The 22910-nt window shown below is 45.2% G+C and overlaps 2 protein-coding genes across 2 annotated transcripts in view; both read right to left on the reverse strand.

The window, feature by feature from the left end:
• TRPM8 (transient receptor potential cation channel subfamily M member 8) overlaps nt 1–15262 on the reverse strand; it is a 58961-nt gene extending 43699 nt beyond the window's left edge. Inside the window, exons 1-5 of the mRNA XM_019445498.2 lie at nt 15199–15262; nt 12748–12945; nt 7921–8023; nt 6708–6826; nt 2004–2294 (exon numbers count right to left, since the gene is read on the reverse strand). Coding sequence (XP_019301043.2) covers nt 2004–2294; nt 6708–6826; nt 7921–7978 — 468 coding nt within the window. The 5' untranslated portion in view covers nt 7979–8023; nt 12748–12945; nt 15199–15262. The remainder of the gene's footprint in view (nt 1–2003; nt 2295–6707; nt 6827–7920; nt 8024–12747; nt 12946–15198) is intronic.
• The window catches only part of LOC128772529 (transient receptor potential cation channel subfamily M member 8-like), a 39051-nt gene continuing 28435 nt past the window's right edge, over nt 12295–22910 (reverse strand). Inside the window, exons 6-10 of the mRNA XM_053888558.1 lie at nt 22606–22778; nt 16621–16795; nt 15199–15266; nt 12748–12945; nt 12295–12303 (exon numbers count right to left, since the gene is read on the reverse strand). Of these exons, the coding sequence (XP_053744533.1) occupies nt 12295–12303; nt 12748–12945; nt 15199–15266; nt 16621–16795; nt 22606–22778 (623 nt within the window). The remainder of the gene's footprint in view (nt 12304–12747; nt 12946–15198; nt 15267–16620; nt 16796–22605; nt 22779–22910) is intronic.

A 22910-nucleotide genomic window follows, 5' to 3' on the forward strand; every position in this document is an offset into this window, starting at 1 on the left:
AGGAGGTAGAACATGTGGTCAGCACACAAATGGGAGATCCCTTTAGTAGATACGCTGGCGTAAGAATGGAAGCAGGTACCAGGATGCCCCAGGGGAGCACCCCATGTTTGGAGGGCTCTGTATGTTAGTATATGAATCCAGTATAACAGCACAGAGGTGCGATTTTCATCACGGCGACTCACCGGGTAGGACGATCTGACAGTCTCTTACCTATCATCAAAGACGGAGTATGACTAGACAGAAAAGCACAAAGGGCAGGAGTATGTCTGACAGCAATGTAAAAACCGAACAGCTTCTGACAGCCTGAAGCATTCCTTCTCGTCACAGAAATCCGTTTCTCATCAAGAGTCGCTCAAACTAAAGTCTAACTTTCCCACAGTTTAAGTTCCATTATTATGACGTAAAACCACGCTTCTGTCTTTGGAGTGTTATTCAAACTTCCAATTCCTAACACATTCACCAGCTCCTCTCCAGAATTCCAGATCTCTCAATGGAAACTTTTCAGATGGAAAATAACTATCTATCTATAACTTCCCTACAGGTTTAACCAAGATCCAAAATGCTTCAGGCAGGATTACGGATATCGCAGAGGGTTTTAACATAAATAGTGTCAAAAAGAAGCTTTCTTTCTTTTTTTTAAATGTTTTTAAGTGTATTTATTTATTTTGAGAGCATGAGTGGGGCAGGGGAAGAGAGAGAAGGAGAGAGAGAGAGAGAGAGAGAGAGAGAGAGAGAGAGAGAGAGAATCCCACGCAGGTTCCAGGCTGCCAGCACAGAACCCGACTCGGGGCTTGAACTCATGAAACCATGAGATTGCGACCTGAGCAAAACCAAGAGTCGGACATTTAACCGACTGAGCCATCCAGGCCCCCCAAACAAGCTTTCTGAACACTTCTGATTCCTTCAAACACCTAGCTCATTGAGATTTTTGCAATGCACATGTATATACATACAAAATTCATAGAATTATAGGAGATAATGACTTCGTTTGAGTTTCCCCAGAAGCAATCAAGAATTTGAGACGAGTAGTCAATCTGAGAAGTGATCCCAGGGAAACCCATAGGAGAGTGAGGCATAAGATCGGAAAAGAAAGAACGAATGAGAAGGGTGTGTTATCAACAAGTTGTCACTGTAGGTAACTAGAGATTACTACCACTAGGGAGTCCTGGCAGCCAGTGTAGAACACATGACTCAGAATTAGCTCCTCCAGGGGTGCCTGGCAGCTCAGTCGGTGAAGCATCTGACTCGATTTCAGCTCGGGTCATGATCTCACAGTACATGAGATTGAGCCCCACACGAGTCTCTTCGCTGACAGCTTGAAGCTTGCTTGGGACTCTCTCTCCCTCTTTCTCTGTCTCTTTGCCCCTCCTGTGCTCTCTCTGTCCCTCTCAAAATAAAAATAAATAAACATTAAAAAAAAAAAAAAAGAATTAGCTCCTCCAAATGGGGAGGGAGCTGGGATATTTATACACCAACCGCTGGCAGTCACGGGGCCCCAAGCAAACCTATGGCAAAGAGCATACAGTTGGAAACAGAGCCTGCCTGTGGTCAAGAAGAGAGAGGCCTGAGAGAATTCAGGTGCATCGACAACAGCCTCCCAGATGAAAACCTGGATTATCCCTTTGGAAATAATCACTGCCTCTTCTGTCTACACACGAAAACCTGGCAGTCCCTCACATGGGCAATCCATCATGCCCAAGAGGCTGAGACATGAACAGGGGCCATTCACTTTTCCCTCTTCCTTGTTAGACGCCTTCAGACAGTGTGTGTGCCACACCGAGCTTTGCAGTTAAGAAAAACTGCGACAGTAATTTGAAATATAGCACAGAGCTTACAGCAAGACCCAGCAGGTAGACTCATGATCTTAAGGAAAGGCAGTAGCAAAAATTAACCACGCCAACATGTTAGCTACTTTATGGCGGCAAGGGGAGACGTGGGAGAGGGGGAGGTGGAGAGATTTTTCGAAGAAAGACGCAAAAGCGGACAACCGCCCTGGTACGTACGTGAAGCTCTACGTCTATCTCGTCCCTGCTGTTTCTGTCTTCCTTCCGGAAGCCTCTTCGGAAGTTAGCTACCAGTTTCCAGACAAACGTGAGGAGGGCGTCATTATAGGAATTCTTGGCAATCTGCAGGTTCCGATACACAAGGGTGCTGAAGTGGTTGGAGAAGAGCTCGGTGAGGACGTCGTTGGTGAGAAACTTCCGCAAGTTCAAACCGTTCTCCAGGAAGAGGCGGACGAACTTGGGTCTGTCCTTTATGAGAGCCGTAAACATGACCTCTTGAAGGTCAGCAGACTACGGAGAAAGCAGAGCAAGGACTCAGACCCCGAGGCCACTGAGGGAAACACGAAGCGTTTTCTTTCTCAACCACATCGCATTTCCAGCCACCAAGTAATAGTACCTTCAGCTTGTGTTTAATCCTGTTTGGGGGAATACGTGTTATCTTTTCAGCTCTAATACAACATTGGATTATAGCCCAAACAGACGGGGAAGCGACGAGGTGGAATCTTGGGCTTGGATGTGGGTGTGCAGGTGGTTCGGCCTCTTGCTATGGCGGAGTAGAGAGGACGGTGTCGGTCAGGAATTTATCGCGGTGCCTGGCACGGCAGAAGTCCTCTGAGGCAGTGTGGCTCACACCGTTTCTCTGAAGTCTACACTACACGCTGATTGTGAGCCAACCACCGGCACCTTGGAACCCTCCCGTTGCCCAGCAAACCACACATGACCAGGCCAATGGCTGTGGGACACTTGACAAGTATACCTGGTCATTATTTACCTTTACCCCCACTCTCTGGGCCCGGTGATAAACCTATCCCATGGGAGCTTAGGGAGAATCTTATTAAAGATAATTCATGTTTACGTCAGACCCAAACCAGTGGATGACAGGCCACTGTAGCTCCCGGATATGTCCCGCCTGTCCTCCAGAATAGATCCTACAATGTGATTGCCAACGTTTCAGTTTAGAAGGCTCTTAAAAACCCACACACTTCCGGGGTGCTTGGGTGGCTGAGTCGGCTGAGCATCTGACTTTGGCTCGGGTCATGATCTCACGGTTTCTGGGCTCAAGCCCCGCATCGGGTGCTGCACTGATAGTGTGGATAGTGTGGAGGCTGCTTGGGATTCTCTCTCTCTCTCCCTCTCTCATTGCCCCTCCTCCACTCCTGCTGTCTCTCTCTCTCTCTCTCTCTCTCAAAATAAATAAGTAAATATTAAAAAAAAAAAAAAACATATCCACACATTTCCAGCACTAAAATCCAGATTTAGAAGTGAAAACCAGAAAGTCTGACAACACGGAGAACCATCAGCCAGAGCCAAGTGACAGCTGCTCCCGGGGACCCGGAGACTCCAGTCCCCAACGTCCCGGCCACTCCTCATTACTGTCTGCCCAGCCCACTTCCCTCATGATGCTTTTCTGACCCCAGTTTGGGGGAATATCCTCTGCCAAGGGCGGCATTAACCGTTTCTGTTTCTGTCTCATGTTGGGCCTCCGGGGATCACACGTTGCCTGGAGACACACCTGCCAAGTGGCCCCTGAGTCCCCACACTGTGGCTCCAGGTGGGATAAGAAGGGGAAGGGAGGCCTGCCCCGGGCCAGCACGAGACAGCTACACCTTCTCCTCTGTCCCCAAGGCACGTGTTCCTTTGCCCAGCACTTCCCATATCCTTCTAATCATTGCCTTTCCCTCGGTCACACGCTTGATAGGACAGGGTCCCCAGACTTCAGTCAGAGTCACCTTCTGGAAACACAGGTGGCTAGAGACCATCTTAGAATTTCTGCTTTAGCAAGTCGACATGGAGCCTGACAATCTGTGTTGCTAACTACCGAGTCCCCAGGTTATGCCCACGCTGCCACTGGTCCGGGGACCACACTTTGAGAACCACTGGAATACGAGGAAAGAGAAAAGCTTTGCAGTCAGACACGTCTTTGTTTCCAAATCCTGTCTCTACCATTACCTAGATGGGTCACCTAGAACAAGGCCGTGTCTCCGAGCCTCAGTTCACTCTTCTGTACAATAGGTGTTTGCAGGGATGAAACCAGCTAACACAGGTCAAGATCTTTACAGGGGCGTGTGGGTGGCTCAGTCGGTTAAACGTCCAACTTCAGCTCAGGTCATGATCTCATGGTTTGTGGGTTCGAGCCCTGCGTCAGGCTCTGTGCTGACAGCTCAGAACGTGGGCCCTGTTTCGGATTCTATGTCCTCCTCTCTCTGCCCCTCCCTGGCTGGCTCATTCTCTCTCTCTCTCTCTCTCTCTCTCTCTCTCTCTCTTTCTTGGTCTCTCGAAAATAAATAAGCATTGAAAAAATTTTAAAAATATATATATGTCTTTTCAGAGACTTGAGGGCAGAGCAGCCCCTCCAAACCCCATCAGTAACTCTTGATCCTGTGGTACCCACGGAGGCCTGGATTATTAACCAGCAAAATGAGATCGTCCCTGCGATGGGTTGGTGTGAGGGACAAATAAACAAACACCACGAGACTGCTTTGTGCGCTGTAAAAGGTTACACCAACATTACCATTATGCCAAAGGCTTTTGTTTATTTTTAAACAGATTCTTATGTAGTGTTTAATACGTGCCACTGTTCTAAGTGCTTCAGAACCATCATCCGATTTCATTGCTGTAAGAATCCAATGAGGTAGACGCTATCATTATCACCTCCGTTGACGGATGAGTGGCGGGTGCTGTGCTGATAAATGTCTGCCAATCGCATCTCTGTGGGGGAAGCAGGCGCTCATTTGTGGTCGTTTTCAATTCCTGTGGTGTCAGTGCTCCCACTGTGCCCGATTTCCAGGCACCAGTGTGGTCTCACTGAACGCAGAATTGGGAGCAGAGGAGAAGAGGCACATCACTGTCTCGAATTTCCAGCATGAGGAGACGGCAGATGTGATCAACCTCCAGAGCACAGGTGGTAGAAATGCAGTCAAATAATGCTCAAGTGATGAGTCTTGATTACTTATTGCCTTTGGGTTTTCTTTAAAGTTTTTTTTTTAACATTTATTCATTTTTGAGAGACAGAGAGAGGCAGAGCATGAGCAGGGGAGGGGCGGAGAGAGAGGGAGACACGGAATCCGAAGCAGGCTCCGGGCTCTGAGCCATCAGCACAGAGCCCGATGCGGGGCTCGAACCCACGAACCACGCGATCATGACCTGAGCCGAAGTTGGACGCCCAACCGACGGAGCCACCCAGGCGCCCCTTACTGCCTGTTTTTAATTAAAAAACATTTAATTCTGAGTTTATGCAATTTTTAATAATGACTGTACTTAACAAGTGACACAAATGACACAAAATGTCTAAAACTTTAGCGGTCAGTTCTTCCAAGTCAGCATCAGCTGACGCCAACGCACCACCTGTGGGGAAACTGAGGCACAGAGAGGTCAAGCGATTTGCGGAGTTAAGCCACACAGCTGGGCTGCCTCTAGGGTCCATTCTCGTAACCATTATGCCCTTCACCCTTAACTATCTTTAGTGAGTCCATAAAATTGAACGTACCGTCCGCTATATGCCTAAGTTTATGTTTATTTGCACCGTCTGACCTTACACAAATAGAACATTTCACACACAGGGATTAGTTTACAAATCACCTAACTAGATCTGCTTATAATTCTACCTTCTCTCAACTTATTAAAGCCTTGCATCATGCACTAGGGCTCATTATGCTGCAAAGACCAAACACAAGTGAACATGTGCCGAAGGAATGAATAATTTAAAAACCCATAAGCCATTACTTCATTTGCATCACATTATGAAACCTGATAACGTGTTAATATAATATAGATCAAGTCTTTGTCTTCGATTATACAACAACGCCTTAAAAACGTTTTCTGAGCCTGACTGCGCACGATGGACGGTAAGAAATACACGAACCTTCCCCGCCACGCATACGCGTATACGATTCAGTGAATTCTCACTGCCCACCAACTGATGACTTAGGTTAATCCAGAGGAGCCAAAAGCAAAGTAGCACATGGCCTTGCAGACCCAAGGGGGACTTGGGTCTACCAAACAGAGCTCCTAAGGCTGATTTAACTTGAGTAGGACACCAGAGGACACTGCTAAAAAAAAAACGCAGTCCTACAACTCTGATCAAATTACCAGTGAGAAGAATCAGTCCACTGGGGGGAAAAAAAAATACAGTTTTTAACAGACATACCACTTCCATATTGGAGGTGCTTGTCTGGCTGGGAGTCCGGAGTCCCTCGCTCCCAAGACATTCACTGCGGGTCTTCAAACAAGCTGTTCTATTTTTCCCATACGCATCTCACTGCTGACAAGTCTCTTACCAGAGACTGGCTGGGCAGTTGGGACACGGTGCAAAATGAGTACTGTTTTCTCGATTTTTAGTCGAGCTCCTTCTGATAAACCCCTTCCAATCATCTTGCACATAGTGTCCCTGTACGTCTCCCGGTCTGCGCCTAGGACGGTGTCTGTCCCACCGCACCCAACTGGAGAAGCACATCTCGCATCGTGACCGCAGGCTGGAAACTCTGAATGGCGGTAGTGGTTTGATTCTTTCCTACAGTAGGTGCTTCTGTTTTTACTATCTCTCGACAACCATGCTACTAAGTCAACGGGGTTGTCCAAAACCACAGATGAGGGAAGTAAAGGTTGGCACCGAAGTGGAACAGTGCTTTATGAGATTTGGTATTGAAGACCTTGTCTGAATTGGCCTGACCTGACACGGGGATAACCCGGAAGGGCTTCTGTTACCTCCCATCGGCGGTCATTGGTGAAAATCTCATCACTGGCTAGGTCCAGCTGGTTCCATTCCAGAAGAAGCTTCAGCTGCCCGTTCCAGTTATCCTTATCTTGTTCATTGGTGCTAAAGGCTGTAGGAGGACAGGGAAGGAAATCGACGCCCCAGAAAAAAGAGAGTCAGAATTGGCCACGCAGCCAGTGATCAGAGCCATTTATAAAGGAGATTCTAAAGCATGTTCTCTTAGAATCTGACACTCAGAATTGTCATTTCTTAGCCACATTCTCTATGGTATTCACTCTTGTCCATATTCTGTATGTCCTAAAGTATATAATGAAGATCAGTTCAAACGTTAATATCTCTCCATTTCATATCCTAACAGTGTATGCTATGCTGATGTTTTCCACAGATTCAGACTCCATAAATGTTACATTTCAAGGACCCTGTCTGACTTAAATTATATCTAAATCTATGAAATAATGAGCCGTAGTATAACAATGTTCTCATTGTCTTTTCCAGAGCTAATATATTCTGTATCTATGTATCTCTACAAATATAATCCCATGTTAATAAATACACTGAAACAGCCAATTTTCTGGCAAACACAGCAAGAATAATGCTAATAAATGGTTAATGCTTAAATCACACTTCCTAGTGCCTTACCCTACTCTGCATACCTCACATCTCTTACTCAGCTGGCTCAACTCTACATGGTCTTTGCCAACGATTGCTTTACTGTGGGTAATACCACCTCGATGGAATTCTAAGATGGCAAAGATCACGGATGAGAATTTTAAAACAGGTTCATCCATAAGCTTCAGGAGGTGTGTAAATTCCTGAAACTGGATGCAAATTTTCTCATGTGTGTGAAGTGTGTGTGCATCTGAGTACACGGGGAGCCCTAGGAGAAAGCCCCTCAGCTTCTATCAACTCCTGAGACCCAGATGAAAATCTTAACCCACCGTCACAGACAGCTCTTTGGAGAGTGCTGGGATCATATTCGACCGGTATTTTAACGACATAAACATTCTTGTTCTATTAAATGCATTCAACCAAGGAGATTTAACGCAGCAGGCCAATAATAGTTAGTCTAGCTTCCGATCTATGATAACCAAACTTAAGTGCAAGATTATATTTCAATAGAGCTGTTTGAATAAATAAGCACAGGCCATGAGAAGCCGCAGGAAGCAACACAAAGCTGAAACTTGAGGAGCTACTTTTACTCACCTTTGTACAAAGCGTAGGAAATAGCGTTGCTCACAATTTCATCCCCAGCTTCTTCCATTTTAATAACTGTTAACAGGTGAGAACTTTCGAGAATTTCTTTGAGCTGGCAAGATTTAAAGAGCACTGTCATCAGGCAACTGCTTTCAGACGTAAGGAGCACATAAGCTTCTCTCTTTTGGTGAAGACCCTTTTATTCCATTTTGTTTTTAAACACCACGTAGAGGGCGTTCCCAATCTCCTTCCCTCCCTGTAGGGCGTCTGTACCCGTAGCGTCCAACCTCTGAACTGGAATGATGAGCCCTTAACCACGACGAGAACAGAGCACTGGTTGTACAAGGGCACACGTGTGAAACAGCCCCCAGCAAAGAGCTGAGACTCAAGGGACTAGGGGTGAGTGTGTGTGTGTGTGTGTGTGTGTGTGTGTGTGTGTGCACACAAAGCCTGGCACGCGGTAGGCACTCAATTGTTGAATGAGCAAATAAATGAGGAAAGAGTGACAGAAGCCACAGAAACCAAGGCGCCTGGGCGGCTCAGTCACTTCAGCATCCAGCTCTTGATTTCTGCTCAGGTCGTGATCTCACGGTCCGTGAGTTGGAGCCCAATGTCGGGCCCTGTGCTGACAGCATGGAACCTGCTTGGGATTCTCTCTCTCTCTCTCTCTCTCTCTCTCTCTGCCCCTCCTCTGCTCTCTCTCTCTCTCTCTCTCTCTCTCTGCCCCTCCCCTGCTCTCTGTCTCTCTCTCTCCCTCTGCCCCTCCCCTGCTCTCTCTCTCTCTCTCTCTCTCAAAATAAATAAATAAACCTAAAAAAAACTTTTTTTAAGCCGCAGAAACCAAGTACGGTCATAAGGCCTTCACCCACGGGAAGCTAAAGTCCAATGTGCACAACAGCCAAGAAGACTTGGTGACTGGAGAAAGAGAGAAGGAATTTGCTGTTATCCTTTGTGATTTGTCCGTAATGTTTTATGTTAAAACCCGATCCCAGGGCTTCAGGCGCTGGCGAGCTTGGCCGGAGCTTGATGAGGCAGAGCTCCCCCAGCGGAGGAAGCCGGTTGGGTTTACTGAGCTCCGGGCTGGGGATGGGGGCCCAGCAACGTCTGGAAATGACGATGTGGAGCGGCAGAGCGTCACGTGGACCGGGGGAGGGGGGTCTCGGGCCAGGTCGGGAGGTTGAAAGCTGTGGGGCAGGCAGGGCCTTGGATTTGGACGTTAGGGGGTGACCGTTCAGCCCGCGGTCTCCTGGGAAGGCCGTGCTGCGGGTTCAGAGGCTCAGATCAAGGGGTGACCAGGAAATAAAGGAAAACTGCCTGACACATCCAGGGTGGGCAGCCCGACGGACAGGCCGGGAGGGGGTGGGGTGAAGGGAAGGGCCCTCTCGCCACACAGGCAGTCCTTGCCTCAGAAGGAAAGGTCCAGCTAGAAATCACAGGTGGGAGGGGTCCAGGTCCCACGATTCTGGGGGCACAAGTGGGGGGGAGACATCTTTTCTTTCAAAAGGAAAAGGAAGAAGGAATATGTGAATATGGACACAGAGCAAACTGACAGGGCCCAGGGACGGCTGCAGGGAATCTTACCTGGGCCCCTCCCCGACACCTCCCTCTTACCTCCTCCAGTCCTGTCCCCCCACCGCAGCCAGTGTGCACTTTCCTGCACACAACCCATCACAATTCGACCTTTCGGGGACTTCCCATCGCACTTGAACAAGGCCCAAAGTTTGAAACGGTGTTCAAGAAGCTGCCTGGCTTGGTCCTTGGTAAGCTTTCCAGCTTCCGCCCTCGCTGCCATATTGTAGGTCCTTGGGGTAGGCCATGTTTGCCCTGCACCTCAGGACCTTTGCACATGCTGTTTTAGCTGTTCCAATCCCAGTCCTCACCCCGCTAACTACCTAACCTTCAGATCACAGCTTCCATATCACCTCCTCTGAGAAGCCTTCCCCTTTCATACCAGGCCAGGCTCCCTTGGCTCGTGCCCTTACAAATCCACGTAACCTTTCTTAAGAACACCCATTTCAGTTCAACCTTATACACTGTAATCACTCAACCTAAACTTTTTTCCAATTTCTGTTCTCTCCATGCGGACGAGGGCTCTTCCTGCTGGGTATCCTGTTCTTCCTGAAGTGCCTATTCCAGAACCTGGCACCTGGTATACATTCAATAAATATCAACTGCATAAATGAGTAGATGAGTTTGAAATCAATGAATGAATGGTACCTAGACTGCTTGATAGATTGGGACACTATGGAGAGTCAACTTCTCGAGAAGGTGAGGAGTGGGCACAGGGGGATAACTCTGGTTGAACTGGTAGAAGGAGAAAGCATGATCGTAGGGAAGAGGTGCCCTGGGTCTCCAGGAAAGGTCAGGAAACCATGAGTGCAGATTTGGGGGTTGGCTGTCCACAAGATCAGTAAGGTCACCCCCAATTAGCCTGCGGGGTTGCTCAACTAATATCTGACTGGATGTATGCATTCATTAATCGATAATTCCACTCCGTGGTCTTTTGGGAAACCTGTACCAATTGCAAAACTTTATATAAGTGCATAATTAAAATGCCAGACTAATTTTGTATTATTGACGGATGTCTTCTGACATGATTATAACTATGATAGATCATTAGCGTATTAGATATGAATACGAATGAGGTATGAATCCCAGACAGGATAAGTGAAATGTGTCTGATTTTTAGCCTGTTTCAGAATTCCTGTGACAGATTTTCTTAAAGCAGAAATCAAAATCCTTTGTCAAGAGTGGGGGACCTGTTAGATGGCCTCTGTTCTTTGGCCATGATGTGGCTCGGACTCCAGAAGGAAAGTTGCATGAGGAATAGAAGGAAAGTCACTGGAGAGGACCCAGGGCCATCGCTGGTGGGAAGCTAAGAGTTGTCGATTCCTTCCTCTGTGGGTATCCTTGACCCAACCACTGAATTTCTTCCTTCCACCCAGGGAAAGCACCTTGAGTACAGCGCTCAACATACAATGTCGCCGTTGATATGCATACTCTGGGATTGCTCTGCTGATATGTTTGGAATCGACTCAGACCATTTAGGTTTCAACACGTGGACAATCAAAAATGTACAACCACTCGGGGAGGGAGGCCTCCTTTTCCTTACCCGTGTATTTCTATGCAGAGCAAGCTCTATCCAAATTAGGTCCTGTGATACTCTCTACCCCTTCACTTACTCCTACTCAGGTTAAGAGAGTGACATCTCTGATTGGTGACTTTCGCCTTGCCTGGCCAGCCCTTTCCTGCGTCTCCACTGGGATCTGCTCCTGGCAGAGTGCCCGTGCTCTTGTCTGCCCTCAGCCACACACCTAGCCTGGGAGACGCAGAAGCTATCCAGGGCCACCTCCGTCTAGGTGGGCTCATCTGTCTCTTTCCGGGGCTCAGCACAAGACAGCCCGTTATGACTGCACCCCAAGCCACATCTGTCAACCTTGCCTTCATCATCAATGAAGCTGATAAAATTTAACGTCTATCCACCCGATTCTTGTGTCTGTCTCTCAACTGGACTTGGGCCAAGATACAAGAAAATCCCAGCACAAACTTTTATAGAAAACCACCAGCTTTACCTTTTTAATAAAATCGGGGAAAGGCAATAATTCAAGTAGGAATATCATACAAGAATTTGTGGGTCAGGATGCCATTCCACACCAACACCGACTCTGGAAGAAGATGCATCTGTGTTTTTCAGTTCTGGATTTCAGGTAATAAGACTTAATACAGAAAGGACTTGCTTCCTGATTATTTCAGCTAAGTGCCCACTCATATGAAATTAAAGAAGACCAGTAGGGTCCCACTGTGTGTTACTTTACCACAGAGTACCAAGCAGCCTAGAAACCTGGGTTGATTTTTCTCATTATTTACAAGGCTTTGGTTCGTCTATGCTTACCTTTAATAATGGCAGAGGCTACCATGAACAAGATTATCTGCACTATTCTAGGATTTCAGTTTGCCGTGTTCGGTATTTTGAGATGCTTTCACAACTAACTACTGTTGAAATACCAATCTAGTTAAGGAATATTTTTTATACTAAATCCAATCTTGAACTCTCATGACAAAATGGGCTCTATGACTAAAATCACCTGCTCATTGCCTATAGCCTGTTTTTTTTTTCCTTTATGGATAAATTCCCAAGTGGTAGCCTGTGCTCCTAAAACTATCTAAACATCGAAGGCCATTCTGGAATGAATTGAGGTGAATTCACCCACTAATATTAACATGAGCTTTCTCATGAACTGAGCGATCAAGAAAATGGAAGCCAGTTCCGGTCAACAGCAGTCATGAAACAGACGGAAAAGTGAGGAGGCATGGCATTATGTTAAAATACTTTTATAGGCTTAGCGATAAGAAGTGTAATAGATATTCCGGTAAGTACGTTTCTTACACGATCTGATAAGAAGGGCGAGAGATTCTGAATGGAATCACAGGCCAATTAATTTAGAAAGGCAATCATTCCATAGTAACAACTCCTCCGGTGAATTTCTAAAACATCACTGCCTGGGATTTCTGGCCTCCCCTCCACTGATACACACAAAATTCGGAAGCTAAACATGTGGTGAAGTCAGGGCGTAAAAGGATTACCAGCTTTGCAAACAGACTTGACTTTGAACCCCATATGCTACCCTTACCAGGTACAGAGACTTGGAAGTCATCTAACCTACGCAAGCTTCAATTTCCAGCGAGAAACCTGGTTTGGGCCAGAGTATCACTTCAGTGTCACTGAGAATAGATAAAATAATGCAGCTCTAGCGGAGTCGGGCACGTAAGGCTTCCTCCCTCCCCAAGAACTTAGCTGCCTTTTTCTCGGCACCCGGAAGTCCCCCTAAAGCTCACCCATTTGATCCAACTCTCGGTCTCTTCCTCAGGCAGCCGGGACACCGTGCGGGGTAAGAAGCGCACCAACTTCTCCTTGACCACGGATGACGTCAGCACATCCTCCACCTCCACCAGGCTCGCGATCACGTCCGCAATCTGCCCTGAGCCTTCCACCACCACGCAGGGGATTTTACTCTTGATGGAGGTGTTGATGGCCTGGGAGAGGGGAGACAGAGTCGGCCAGAAGAAAGACACACTGATGGCCAACACAACGCACTCGGGACCAAGGTGGTCAACCAGACACCTTGACACGTCTCTGCACATTTTCCTCTGTTTTTTCTGTTTTTTTTTTTTTTTTTTTTTGAGAGACAGAGACAGAGCGCAAGGCATGGATGGGTAGAGAGAGAAGGAGACACAGAATCCAAAGCAGGCTACAGGCTCTGAGCTGTCAGCCCAGAGCCCAACGTGGAGCTACAACCCACACACTGTGAGATCATGACCTGAGCCAAAGTCAGACGCTTAATTGGCCAAGCCACCCAGGCGCCCCTCCTTTGGGGTTTTATTTCAATCAGAAGCAAACCAAATGTTTGCAACTGTTTATGAATGAGAAATATGGGCCAGGTGTATTACACCCTGTGCTAATACCAAACCTCATAATAAGGACACACGTGACGAGCTTAAGTTCTCCATAATAAGTGCTTTAAAATATCTCTACCTACAAAATTGATCATTTCAACTCCTGACATCATAGATTTGCATGACAACTTCTAAAACGGTATTCAATATTATCACTGACAGCTTATGTGACATAGGTTAAAAATATTCATACTCACGAGGTATGAAAATACCTTCAAACAGCTACATATTTTCTATTATGTTGACACCCATTTCCCTTAGAATTCCCAAATCATTTTCCTTGCCCCTTTTACAAAAAGAGAATAAAATTAAATTTGTTTCTTATATAAATATGCACCACACTTTTATTTCCACAGAGGCTGGCAGAGGGGAATCGTTCTTCAGAGTCTTAATTCACTTGATGGCAAGATAAAGTGATATATATGCCCAGAAGAAACTTTGAGTCCCCAACCTTTAGGAGACACTGAATGCCTTCATGGAGAACACGTCACCCATGGAGTGTGTGGTGCCTCATTGGGGCAGACACCAGGGTGTTCCCAGCTCTGCACCCCACTACCTGCCCTGCGGGCAGGTATCCGCATGCTGGGGCCGGAGTGGGGTGATCAGACAGGGAGCTGTCCCTCCTCTCTCTTGTCCCCTGTTCTGGGCACAGTTACTGGCTGCACAGGTGCTCGGGGAAAATGCCATGGAACTGTAGTGGCCCTCTGGAAATCAGAATTTCAAATCTAAAATTTGAGAGAGAGATAACAAACATAACCATCTTTCAATTACTTTCTCTTCCTCTCTTCCTCTTCTGCTCTTAAAGCGAGTGTATGTCACCTACTGAGAGTTTCATATTGAAAGAGAATCGTTTGTTTCCCTGATAAGGCTTTCCCTGAAAAATTTTCATTTACCAATGGTCTCAGTAGCAGATCTTACAGCAGGTGCTCAATAAATACACATGAATGAATGAATGAATGAATGAATGAGAAGGCCATTGTTACATAAACAAAGAGAAGTGCTAGGTTACGATTCCAAACAACTTGGCCAGGAATTACTTGTAACTCCGGGAGGAGGCTCTGGGAGGGAAGTGGAAGATAAAGAATCGTAGTATCTACACAGAATAGTTTGGAAAATGAGGGGGCAGGCAAATCAATGTGAAATTAATTAAAAAGAGGAGTTGAAAATCACTTTCTTGTGAAGTCCTATTCCTAAAACTAGGAATCTTCAGCACGACGTGCCTGCCTTGAGACACCAACAAAAATGCGGTAACACTGATACATTCTAAAGTCAAGCAGATACCTGGCTGCCGGCAAGATGCTCTCAGTAAGATCAAAGTCTGCACAGATGGGGTGGGAAGCAGAATTCCTGCTTGATTGCTCAACTTGGAAGTGTAGAATTGTTCAGGAAGTTTCTGTGATCTCAGTCACTTAGGGTTTGGGATTCCTTCTTGTGGGTGGAGTCTTTGCAGGCCCAGGAAGCATGTGGATGGGTTTTTGGTGGGTCTGGGAATCCTGATCTGGGGGCAACCTGTGTTTATGATCACAGCCCATCTCCACGCACATGGGGTAACCATGGTTTTCCAACATACATGCTGCTTATGATCTGTCTTAGGAGTTAATGTCAACCCTTCTCCTTGGTGGGCTGATGGCCAAAGCCAACATTAGGTATACAGGCTATTCATGTTCTTCCAAAGCCTCCTCTGGAATATTAGAGAACATTGTGTGGCTAAGAGAATACTACCTACTTGCTGTAGTAAAAGAAATTGACCACACAAGCCCCAAAGCCCTGAAAATGCAAATTTGCTGGGTTCGCTTGTTGATCAGTCTTCTAGAAAACCAAACCAAGACTCACTTTCAAAGTCTCTTTGCCACCTCCTTGGGCAAAACACACAATGGGGATCTTGCCACCGTAGTTGGAATCTGTAAGACATGAAATGTAAAACGTACTCATTAGAAGCACTCATCTACTTCAAGAAGAGGTAGACCAGGAGCTTCTGCTCCATGAGCCCAGGGTGTGAGGTGATGGCTGCATACCTCAGACTGACTATAGGGTGTGAGGTGATGGCCTCAGACCTCAGACTGACTACAGGGTGTGAGGTGATGGCCTCAGACCTCAGACTGACTACAGGGTGTGAGGTGATGGCCTCAGACCTCAGACTGACTACAGGGTGTGAGGTGATGGCCGCAGACCTCAGACTGACTACAGGGTGTGAGGTGATGGCCTCAGACCTCGGACTGACTACAGGGTGTGAGGTGATGGCCACAGACCTCAGACTGAATACAGGGTGTGAGGTGATGGCCGCAGACCTCAGACTGACTACAGGGTGTGAGGTGATGGCCTCAGACCTCAGACTGACTACAGGGTGTGAGGTGATGGCCACAGATCTCGGACTGACTACAGGGTGTGAGGTGATGGCCTCAGACCTCAGACTGACTACAGGGTGTGAGATGATGGCCTCAGACCTCAGACTGACTACAGGGTGTGAGGTGATGGCCTCAGACCTCGGACTGACTACAGGGTGTGAGGTGATGGCCTCAGACCTCGGACTGACTACAGGGTGTGAGGTGATGGCCACAGACCTCAGACTGACTATAGGGTGTGAGGTGATGGCCTCAGACCTCAGACTGACTACAGGGTGTGAGGTGATGGCCTCAGACCTCAGACTGACTACAGGGTGTGAGGTGATGGCCGCAGACCTCAGACTGACTACAGGGTGTGAGGTGATGGCCGCAGACCTCAGACTGAACACAGGGTGTGAGGTGATGGCTACAGATCTCAGACTGACTACCTACCCACTGACCATGACGGATGTGTCTCTGTGCCCAAGCCAGCAACAGCATGACATGGGTCGTATTGCAATTCCTTACTGATATTTAAAAGGCTAACGTCTGTGAATGATTTAGTTTTGCCAGGTTCAAGTGTATCCTTAAGATAATTACACTCTCGCTAATCTGCATAATCCTGTGCTTTCTTGAAGGGGTGAAAACTTTACATGACTATGTGTTCTCTCCAGAAAGAGTATTACCAATACAAATGCCTTCCTTCATGTGTGCCCCACTGAAAAAGGAAACAGGTTGAGAACACCTCCAATGCGTCCCTGTTACGGAGTCTATTACTACATCATGACGTATTCTGGTTCCATAACAGGACACATCTCAACGCCAGCATCTCAGCAGTGGGAAGACAGAGAGAATTTGCCACTCTACGTGGCAAATAAAGGCTTTCGCTCCATTGTTGCATTGTTCCCTTAAAGTCCACTTTCTAAATCCTGACCTTGAATAGTGCGCTCAGAGATGTACTTCTCCAGCTGATTCCGCAGTTTTGCCTCAACCGTAGGATGTCCGTGGCAGCCATTGTCCACGAGTAACAGATGGGTGTGATTGTTGTCCAGGATATACAGAGGGTCTCTCTTGAAGTCATCCATTATGTACTGAGCTGAAAAATATCCCTGAAAAGTACAGAGAAACTTCTCTTTGAGATTTGTGGCCCAAGATGCAGGATAGCATTTGTATATGTCAATATTAAGGCTAACCCTTCAGGTTCAACTATACTGATGTCTCCTCCCAGAGTCCTAAATGCAGAAGGGTCTTGGAGATCTTATGGAACAGGGCTTCGTTTTAAACATGAAGAAATGAGGGTTCAAAATGGCGGGGTCACTTACTCGCTGCCACATAAATGGCCAGTGACCGTGTAAGGATCACATTTCCAATCTAGTTCTTGTTCCGTTGACCTGTGCTCATTTGTGTAAACTCATTGAAACTGATGGCATTCCAGGAAGTGTGTGTGTGCTTCTGTGTGTGTGTGTGTTTGTATCCAGATACACACACAGAAATCTGTGAGTGTGTGTATGTATCTACACATGCACACATACATACACTACTTATATGTGTGTGGGGGGGGGGGGGATACAGGTAGACATTGATATACACACATAGATATTTGTCTGGAATCTATCACATGCCAAGACCTTTGCCAGGGTCTATGGAGTAGAAATTGAACAAGATGGAGTCTTTGCTCTTTAGAAGCCCATAGTTACAAGGCCAAAAAAACGAGGCAATTAAAGAGATATTTTGTCGTTAACACTTAATTCCATACAATAAACCAGTGCTAGGGTAGCATGAAGAAAGGAATTTCTGACCTTCATGTTCCATTCGAAGGTGTTTGGTTCTTAGAGTATTAGGGTTGCATTAAAAGATGTTCAATCTTGGGGCGCCCAGGTGGCTCAGTCAGTTAAGCGTCCAGCTCTTGATTTCAGCTCAGGTCATGATCTCATGGTTGTGAGATGGAAACCCACGTCAAGCTCTGAGCTGGCGTGGAGCCTGCTTAGGATTCTCTCTCCCTCTCCCTCTGCCCCTCCTCTACTCACACACATGCACTCTCGCTCTCTCTCTCTCTCTTGCTCTCCGTCACTTTGTCTCTTAAAAAAAAAAAAAGAAAGATGTTCAATCTGAACTCCAAGAATATAAGCAAAGTTTATAAGGGATGATTCAATAGGGAGAGGAAGGTTACTGCCTAGTAACGCCATATGTATTCAATCAGAACAAAAGAAGAATGAAAACAAAATCCAAATATTACAGCTCTCCTCTGAAAGTGGTCCTGGCCCAGTCAGGAGCTCCAATCAGGAGAGTCCTGGAAATGACAAATGGGATAATATTTGTAAGACAGGGCTCTGGGCACTTGACAGGGGAGCCCTGTAAACTTTCCTGGAACAAATCATTCCTGTTCCATTTATATTCTTCCAGAACATAACACTAATTCCCAAACCTCAACAAGGGAAGAATCACACAAGGAAAAGCCAAAGACCACACTCTCTAATGAATAAGGACACCAAACTCCTAACAAAGCATTGGATGATTAAACCCAGTTAAGATTATTAAGGAAAAATTAGCATTGTTTCTAAGATTAAGTCCATTAGATTATGGCTTCAAGGGGAAAATTCCAACCCAATAGATGCAAAAAGACACTTTGTACCCAACATTCACTCTGGATTTAAAAAATTATAAACTGGAGGGGCACCTGGGTGGCTCAGTTGGTTGGGTGACTGACTTCGGCTCAGGTCATGATCTTGCGGTCTTTGAGTTCGTGCCCCACGTCAGGCTCTGTGCTGACAGCTCAGAGCCTGGAGCCTGCTTCGGATTCTGTCTCCCTCTCTCTCTGCCCCTTCCCCACTCATGCCCTGTCTCGCTCTGTCTCTCAAAAATAAATGTTAAAAAAAAGTTATAAACTGGAAATAAAAGGATGATGCCTTATGATACTTTCTGAAAATACATGTATATTGAAGCTTTCACCAAATCCTATTTACTGGTGAAAATACTAGCCTCGTTCCTACCAACATGACACCAGGTATTTTGAATGCCCATTGGGATACTTGCTATGATCATTGGTATTTAACATCACACTGGACATTTTAGCCCAGGCATCAATACAAGCAAAAAATGCAAGATATAATTAAATGGAAGAGTTGCATTTAGAAGTAACACTTTTATCAGTAATATAGTCGCAAACATAGAACACTCAGAGAATCTACTGAAAAAAAAGAATTCATAAAACATTTGATTCAAAACAACAAATAAATCCCTTTTTATATAAAAAACGGCCTCCAAAATTACACTGAATGAGGACCTCATTCACAATAATAACAAAAATACATAATCACTAGAAATAACATTAAGAAGAAATATGTAGGTCTTAATGAGGAAAAGTGTAAAACTTTCCTCAAAGACACAGACTTGCAGAAACTGAGAGATATCCTGTCATTGGAAGGAGACTCGATATTACAACAATTTCAATTTTCCTGCATCAGATTATAGGTTTTAACATGATTCCCACTCAGTGAGTATGAAATTTTATTGTGTTGTTTTGCCTCGTGGTTTGTCTTTGTGGTTGTGCTTTGACAAAGGGATTTTATTTATTCTTTTTTTAAACTTTTTAATGTTTATTTATTTTAGAGAGAGACGGAGACAGAATGTGAGTGGGTTAGGGGCAGAGAGAGAGGGAGACACAGAATCCGAAGCAGGCTCCAGGCTCTGAGCTATCAGCACAGAGCCCGATGCAGGGCTCGAACTCACGAGAGCCGTGAGATCACGACCTGAGCCAAAGTCAGACACTCAACCAACTGAGCCACCCAGGCACGCCTGACAAAGGGATTTTAAAGTTTAAATACCAAGAATAAGGAGAGGCGTGAGCTCTTTTTTCATACATGTGTATTGCAACAATACTTTGGAAAGTGTAGCACTGACTCCAGAAAAAAGAAAAAACAGCTGATGGAAAATGAGAAAAAGCCCAAAAGAGATCCTCGAAATATATAAAACTTCAGTGTTTGTGAAATGTGGTATTGTTTCAGACCAGCTAAGTCCGGGTCCTGGTATAGCCCGTCTATTAGGAAGGGGGGGGGGGGGGGTTGTAAGCCACGAATAGAGACCACAAAGGAAGATCCGGTCAACAAAGTTATTGTAAACAACTTCCACAAAAGACCAAACACTCTTTTTCAGGGAAGACAGAAAAGAAACAAAGAAGTCGACCACAAGATCCTATGTGTTGCATCACCAGAGATTATCATTAACAGACACATAAAAGGAATACAAACTAGTGCTATAATTTGAGTATTTAAAAATAATACACACTCACTGTAGGAAACATGGAAAATGCAGGAAAGTACAAGAAAAATTAAAATCATGCTTAATTCCACAACTCAGTGGTCAGCACCATCAAGACTTTAGGGAACTTCTGTCTTTCCTAGGCACACAGATTAATTTACGTAGCTTTCATAATTTTTTATTTAAAACTGCAAATATTTTCCATACCATCAGAAAACCTTTGGAAGTATTATTTTCCACAATTTTCCTTCATGTTTATAAAGTAATCTACCAGAAGATTCCTCTGCTATTGAGATTCCTAGCTCTTTAGGTTTCTGTCAATTCTTGATATTGTCAGAAATATTTTAATCATCTGTTTGTCTAAATATTAAATTCCTAGTGAGATATTTGTAAGTAGAGTATGAACAGTTTTCACATGCTTGATATATACTTTGCAATGGTTTTCCAGAAAGGGCACCGATTTGTTCTTTCTCCAGCAATGTATAAGGATCTCACACTTTTGTATGTGTTGGAGACCATAAACATCTTTGAAATTAACCAATAATAGAGTTTTAAATTTTTTTCTGGGTGAAACCATCTGGCCCAGAGCAATTTTGGAGCTTTTTACTTCCCTTTAAGCTTGTTCACTGATAATTCATCTAGTCAGATTTTCTAGTTCTTCTTGTTGAAACGGGTCTTGAAAATTATAGTTTTACAGAAAAATATAAATTCCCATGAGATTTTCAAATTTTTTGGCATACAATTATATGTTACATCCACACAATTTTCCTCAATATTTGTTATCATGTTTGAATTCTCGGTTTTATTTATTCCTTAAATTGTTAAAATGATTTCAGGGAATAAAGAATATTTCTATTCTTCCTCTTTTTTCCTTTCTAATTTAGTTCCGATCAAATATTTTTTTTTCTTCCTGCTCCTCTTAAGTTGTGTTAGAGTGTCATTTTTCAAACCCATTAATTTGAACACGATGGTGGTTAAAAGGCCGTGAACCATGTTTCTGCCACTTACTAGCCATGTAAAAAAAAGAAAATTTCTTACTTTCTCTATGCCTTAATCTTCTCATCTATAATGAGAAGGTAACAGTAGCACTTAACTCCTTGTTGAGTTAGCTTCAGTGTTGTGAAGATTATTATTAATATCATTGAATTATTTTCTTTATTTTTGCTAATAAAGGTATAGGACTATGCATTTCACTCTGAGGGCAGCTTTGGCCATATATTGTTAGTCCTTGCATATAATATTTTCATTTCCACTGCTTTCTAAGTGACTTGCGATTATATTTTTTGAAAGCTCATTTTTGACCCAATAGTTATTTAGCAAGGTGTTGCTAGTTTGTTTCTTGCTTCCCAAGTGATTGGAACTCTCTGTTTAATCTTTACATACTCATGTCACATTTTACTTGTTGATAGAGGATGGGCCTCATAAACTGCCATGAGGGAAATACTGAAGTCTTTTGTGGTCGTTGTTCCAATCCAGGGGGATTGGTAGTTGGTACATAAAGTACCTACTTTATGGGGTTGCTCTTGTGATTTTTTGAATTCATATATAGAATATATCCACCACGACAGTGGTGATTCTCCAACACGAAGCTGATGCCCAGGACAAACATGGCTGAGAGACAAACAATGCGATCTTTCCCACACAGCCTGCCCACTGTCCTCAGAATTCTACCAGGCGACACTCATCCTGAAGTTGGCATTTGATGTGAGATGATTTTGCCTTCCCTGGCTGTGTGTCCAGCAATAACAAATAAAAGCTACCATTGACTTTGCACAATTATTCCGTCCCATACAAGGTTATTATTATAAAATAATACAAGGTTATTATTATAAAAATTCAAAGAGAACTCGCTCAAGACTCTGTAGCTAGAAAAAGTCTACTCTGTGTGCAAAGCCCATCCTCCAGCCACCCCACCAGGCTGCCTCCTGGAAGATTCTCCGGAATGGCTCCTCGCTTTTCTCGGTCCCTTCTACACCTCAAAAATACAGATGTAATATCATTTAAAGAAAAATAAAAAGAACCAGAGTAATTCTAAAACTCCACCTAAATTTCTAAGGAGCCCCAAGTGGGAGAAGGTAGAGATTAAACTGGGATTTCTGAACATCTGGCCCAAAGCTTCTAGACAGACATCACCTGTTGCTTGAGGAGGTTTTCAACTCACTAGAAATGCTGTTTTCAAAATTCCATGCTTGATACAAAACCTCATAGGTCTACCTTGCATTTAGAACGTGAAATGTGTATTACTCTCTAAATATGCCCTCAGGAAACTCTGAGGGGAGAACTATTCACAGCCCTCTTAATCCCAAATTAACCAGGGTTCACAGCATTGATTTCAATTCCTGTGAATGTAGCCAAGCAATAAGGGTATGGTGGCCAGAGCTTAAGCCCTCCTGGGACAGACTCAGGTCATAGCTATAAAGAATAAAGAGCCTGACTTTAACACGATATTGCCAGGCAGAAATTTTAATCAACAAGACGCATCCATTGGTAACTCCTTCTCAGGAATTCCTTGATCGTGTCCTCTTTGTTTTTAATTGTCAGTCCCAAGGGTGCTCCTTATAAGGCCAACCTCCCCATAAGCTAGCTCCATCACAGAGCCCCAGTGTGCAGGCCAGAGCCCCAGGCCACGGTGTGACCTCACAGACCTCCTCCTGTTCCATACCTCAGCGTCACAATTCCTGAGGAGGGTGTCCCTGTTGGAGACCATGCCCCAAGCCGCTATGCCAATGGCTACGATGTTCTCCTCTGAATTCCTGCTGATGGTGTTGTCTCTCACCACCTCCCCGATGTACTTCATCAGGCCATAATGGGTGCCTCCAGTGAGAATCCAAGCACCTGTCAACGAGGGAAGAGAGCAGATAAATGCTCAGCTGGCTCTGAGTATCGTTCTTGTCCTGTGGCCACACACCCCCAAAGAAGCCTCCACCCTGCGAGCACCAGGGCCCAGCACTGCCAGCCACACCTTAT

Source organism: Panthera pardus, unplaced genomic scaffold (genome assembly GCF_024362965.1).
Source record: "Panthera pardus isolate Hobbes unplaced genomic scaffold, ASM2436296v1 HiC_scaffold_10, whole genome shotgun sequence".
In the NCBI taxonomy this organism is placed as follows: Eukaryota; Metazoa; Chordata; class Mammalia; order Carnivora; family Felidae; genus Panthera; species Panthera pardus.